At 43.4% G+C, this 3,768-nt stretch overlaps 1 protein-coding gene across 1 annotated transcript; it reads left to right on the plus strand.

Moving 5' to 3' along the window:
• The first annotated feature begins 2,034 nt into the window (after positions 1 to 2,034).
• tcf21 (transcription factor 21) lies at positions 2,035 to 3,536 on the plus strand. The gene is made up of 2 exons (XM_062550887.1): positions 2,035 to 2,611; positions 2,999 to 3,536. The coding sequence occupies exons 1-2, from the start codon at positions 2,156 to 2,158 to the stop codon at positions 3,086 to 3,088; spliced, it is 546 nt and encodes a 181-aa protein (XP_062406871.1). The 5' UTR covers positions 2,035 to 2,155; the 3' UTR covers positions 3,089 to 3,536.
• Positions 3,537 to 3,768: the final 232 nt, after the last annotated feature.

Below are 3,768 nucleotides of genomic sequence, written 5' to 3' on the forward strand. Positions count from 1 at the left end.
TCTATAGATTACTTCGTGTGTGATGTGATTTTGTGATGATGAGACGTGTGATTTTGCCCAAAGCCAGAAAACCCTTGAATCACTCCTGCTGGACGCCTACTGCAGCCATGCTGAAGCCCCACTTTGAAAAGAATTCAGCATTTCCTCAACCGCGGGGGCAGATGGAAAGACAAATTCTGATATTTAGTTTGAAGGCGTAACTCTATCAGCCACATGTCGGCGTGATATCCATTAGCGCTTACACTAAGTTATAGGATGGGGTCGGGTGTGTGTGTGAGTGAGTGTGAGTGTGAGTGTGTGTGTGTGTGTGTGTGTGTGTGTGTGTGTGTGTGTGTGTGTGTGTGTGTGTGTGTAGGGTGGGGGGGAACCACCTGAAGCAGCCCGTGTGAGTCGTACCCGTCATCGCCCTTGTTAAAGGCTTCTCTTGTCGGACTCTTAACCTCCTGCCTTGGGGCTTTTCGGGATCCTGATGTTTTGGCTTGACCGGGGGCGGATTGGTCAACGGCTGGTGTGGAATGATAGAAAACGCCAAACAGTGTCTTTGGGGACCGGGGGTATCCGTTACACGCACGTTACCAGAGGCGCCAGCGTGCCATTCGAGCCTGTTCTCGCGGGAGCCCATTAAATGGGCTTTGGTGCTGAAAGTTGAGGCAAGGCCTCCCTCGTAATTAGGTTACATGGTGTCGGTGGGTGCTTGTAAGACTGAAGATACAAACCGATGAATTAACAATGTTGGTCGGTAAACTACTAAATGCACCGCAAGCGCCCGACTTCTACGGATCGAATCCACCTGTTTGTGCAGAACAGGTGGTTTGACTGTAAACGAATCCGATTCGACTCACAGACCAAAAATAATATTTAATATAACGAGTTTCGATTAAAAAAAAGAATAATAAAATATCACACTGTCAACTATCAACGTCGTATACCCTACATCATGATATGTCTTATAGGCAACTCTAGTCTTTACTCATTTGTTTTCATTATAAGGCTAGCCTACAACATCAGATGATATTTCACAAAGCGTAGAAGACTACTTTATGATTGCATTTTTACACTGAAGGCTGTAGCTGAAATGTAGCCTATCTTAAAACAAAATCTAGCCTATATTATAAACATATGAATCCAGGCACTCCACATACGTTGACAGCGACGAGGGGATAAGTATACAATTAAAAAGCCTACTGTAACTGGCTACTTCATTAAAACGCCAACATGTTTCGAGCTAGCGCAGAAGTCATTCATCATTGCTTAGTTTTTACAGCTAAGGGCATAGACCTAATGACATCAGGTCATACGACCGCAATACATGATTAGCTATCACAGCATGGTGTTCTCCCCATAGAATAAACTCCATAGCTCAATGGGTCCCAATAATAAAAGAAAACAAATCAAAATAAGTACAATATAAGGACACACCATGCTCATCCAAAACATTTATAGAAAACAAGTCAAATCAATTTCTTCTTTCAGGGCTGGATACTAAAAGTCTAGCCTATAGGCTATTTATTATTTTCACTGACACCACCTTTTACTATAATAACCACCTAATCAAATGCAATAAATGTTTGTCTTATTTAGGCTACCTATAATAATTATGCCACCTATACGTCTTTGCCTATCCCCTGAACATAAGAAATGAATGAATTAAATGTGAATGTCACATTTAATTTAATTTTTCGTTTGCCTATGTTATAAAGACATAATAAACAACTTATTTGCAGTAGGCTACACATGTCAGCCTAAAATCTACTGAGCGTTGAGGGCAGGTGTCCGAGAACGCACCTAGTACGCACGAAGTTAGACGCCCATCAGAGATGCTTTACTTTACGTCTTCTATGAAATAAGTATACTTTGTAATGCAACATTAGATCTGCTTAAACCCTAGTGAGGTCCATGCCAACATATCCCTTCACACAATTTCTGGAGATAACGGTACCCTCCTTTCCGAAACGTTCGTGGTCACGCCCCCCTCCTAACGCGCTGAATAAATAAGGGACTAGAACAGTGTGCCTGACTCATGAATTCTCTCGTCCTCCATCTGCACATGACTGGATAAACACACGTCCCCCCCCATCCCTCGACACACATGTTCTGAGCGCCGACTCTGCTCCCCCTGCCTGCCATCAGTTCCGCTCGACCGGTGCTGCTAGCCATGTCCACGGGTTCCATCAGCGACGTCGACGACTTTCAGGATGCAGAGCTTTTGGACGGTCTTCTGAAGTTCGGCTCGGGGAACAGCTCTGGCACGTCGCACGAGAGCGCGGAGGAAAGCTCCAACTGCGAGGGCGCTGGCGCCTCAGAACACACCGGAACTGCCACATCTGCAAAACGGAGGAAAACTTCAAACTCGCGGAAGTCAGCATCTAACGGCGTGGCTCACGAGGGCAAACAGGTCCAGAGGAATGCGGCCAACGCCAGGGAAAGAGCGAGGATGCGCGTGCTCAGCAAAGCCTTCTCGCGGTTGAAGACAACTTTACCATGGGTGCCAGCGGACACTAAACTCTCCAAACTGGACACATTACGTTTGGCCTCCAGCTACATAGCACATCTCCGACAAATACTGGCCAATGACAAATATGATAACGGATACATCCATCCAGTTAATCTGGTAAGAACATCTAATTTACTTAAAAATGTACTTAAAAATATAGTGTCTGTATTCATCTAGGCATTCTAGGGCTCCACCTAAGTGTTCACATTAATGTAAACATTGTAATCAATGGCTGAATTGTAGCCTGAAATCGTGCACCTCAAACCACAGTCTATTATGATGCTGTAACGGGCCTTTTTAGCAATGGGCCTGCTTCAGGAAGGCCTCTTACTGTATCTTGTCCGCCATAGAGGCCTATACTCCGCTTGCAGAAATATTCTTTTTTAACTTTAACCCCAAGCATAAAGTCTCTGTGTTAAAATAAATGCAAAACGGTTTTATGTATGACATAGCCTACATGCACATAGATGAAGTGTTTTACATCCCATCCCATTATGCTTGCAGACTTGGCCTTTCATGGTGGCGGGGAAACCGGAGAATGACCTGAAAGAGATGCTCAACTCCCCTCGATTATGTGGCACAACGGCATCCTGAGCTTTTTCTAAGGGACTTTCCAAAGACTGGGACTTAATTTCGAATTTTTCTCCCTTCTACTATATTTGTGATCATCATCGTCAGCAACGGCATGTCATCTCCTTTGAAAGTGACACGAGTGGGAATAACTGGGGGGTTAACCTCATGCGCATTCCTGTATGAAGAATTTATGATTTTATATTTAAAACAAAAATCGTAGGCTATTTTGATCCCGCTGGTTCGGGATGTGCAATTTTGTATAACTCTTCTCTCAATTTTGACTGTTTGATTTCTATGTTGTTCATTTTGTATTTGTAAACAATACTTTTCTGAACGCTTTTTTTAATTGATAAAGACAGTAGCATCTCAGCGCCGGATTGCTATCGTCACTTGCTTAAAAGCACACGACATTCAAGTGTCTCCCATTTACAAATAGAAATATTGCAAATAAAAAGCAGTTGTTACCTGGCAATTATTTCATTTTCTCTTTGGAGTTAATTCAATATTTAAGTCTTTGAACCAGGGGTTAGTCTGATTAATGTGTTCTGGGTCGACCTGGTGACCTTTGCTATCCAGAGCTGTTTTCTTTTTTCTTCTTTTAGTTCGAATTTCTCGAAGACGAGGCGACCCTTTGCAGAAAACGGTCTACTAAACTGTGAGATAAGAGCAAGGCCAATTTGTTTTCTTACTGGCAAGAGAGG

The sequence above is a fragment of the Sardina pilchardus genome, chromosome 12 (assembly GCF_963854185.1).
Source record: "Sardina pilchardus chromosome 12, fSarPil1.1, whole genome shotgun sequence".
NCBI lineage: Eukaryota > Metazoa > Chordata > Actinopteri > Clupeiformes > Clupeidae > Sardina > Sardina pilchardus.

Bases quoted from the DNA above. Each gene is read 5' to 3' on its own strand.
- tcf21 (XM_062550887.1), top strand. From the start codon at position 2,156: ATGTCCACGGGTTCCATCAGCGACGTCGACGACTTTCAGGATGCAGAG. The intron at 2,612-2,998 runs GTAAGAACATCT...TTATGCTTGCAG, and splicing joins ACATCCATCCAGTTAATCTG to ACTTGGCCTTTCATGGTGGC.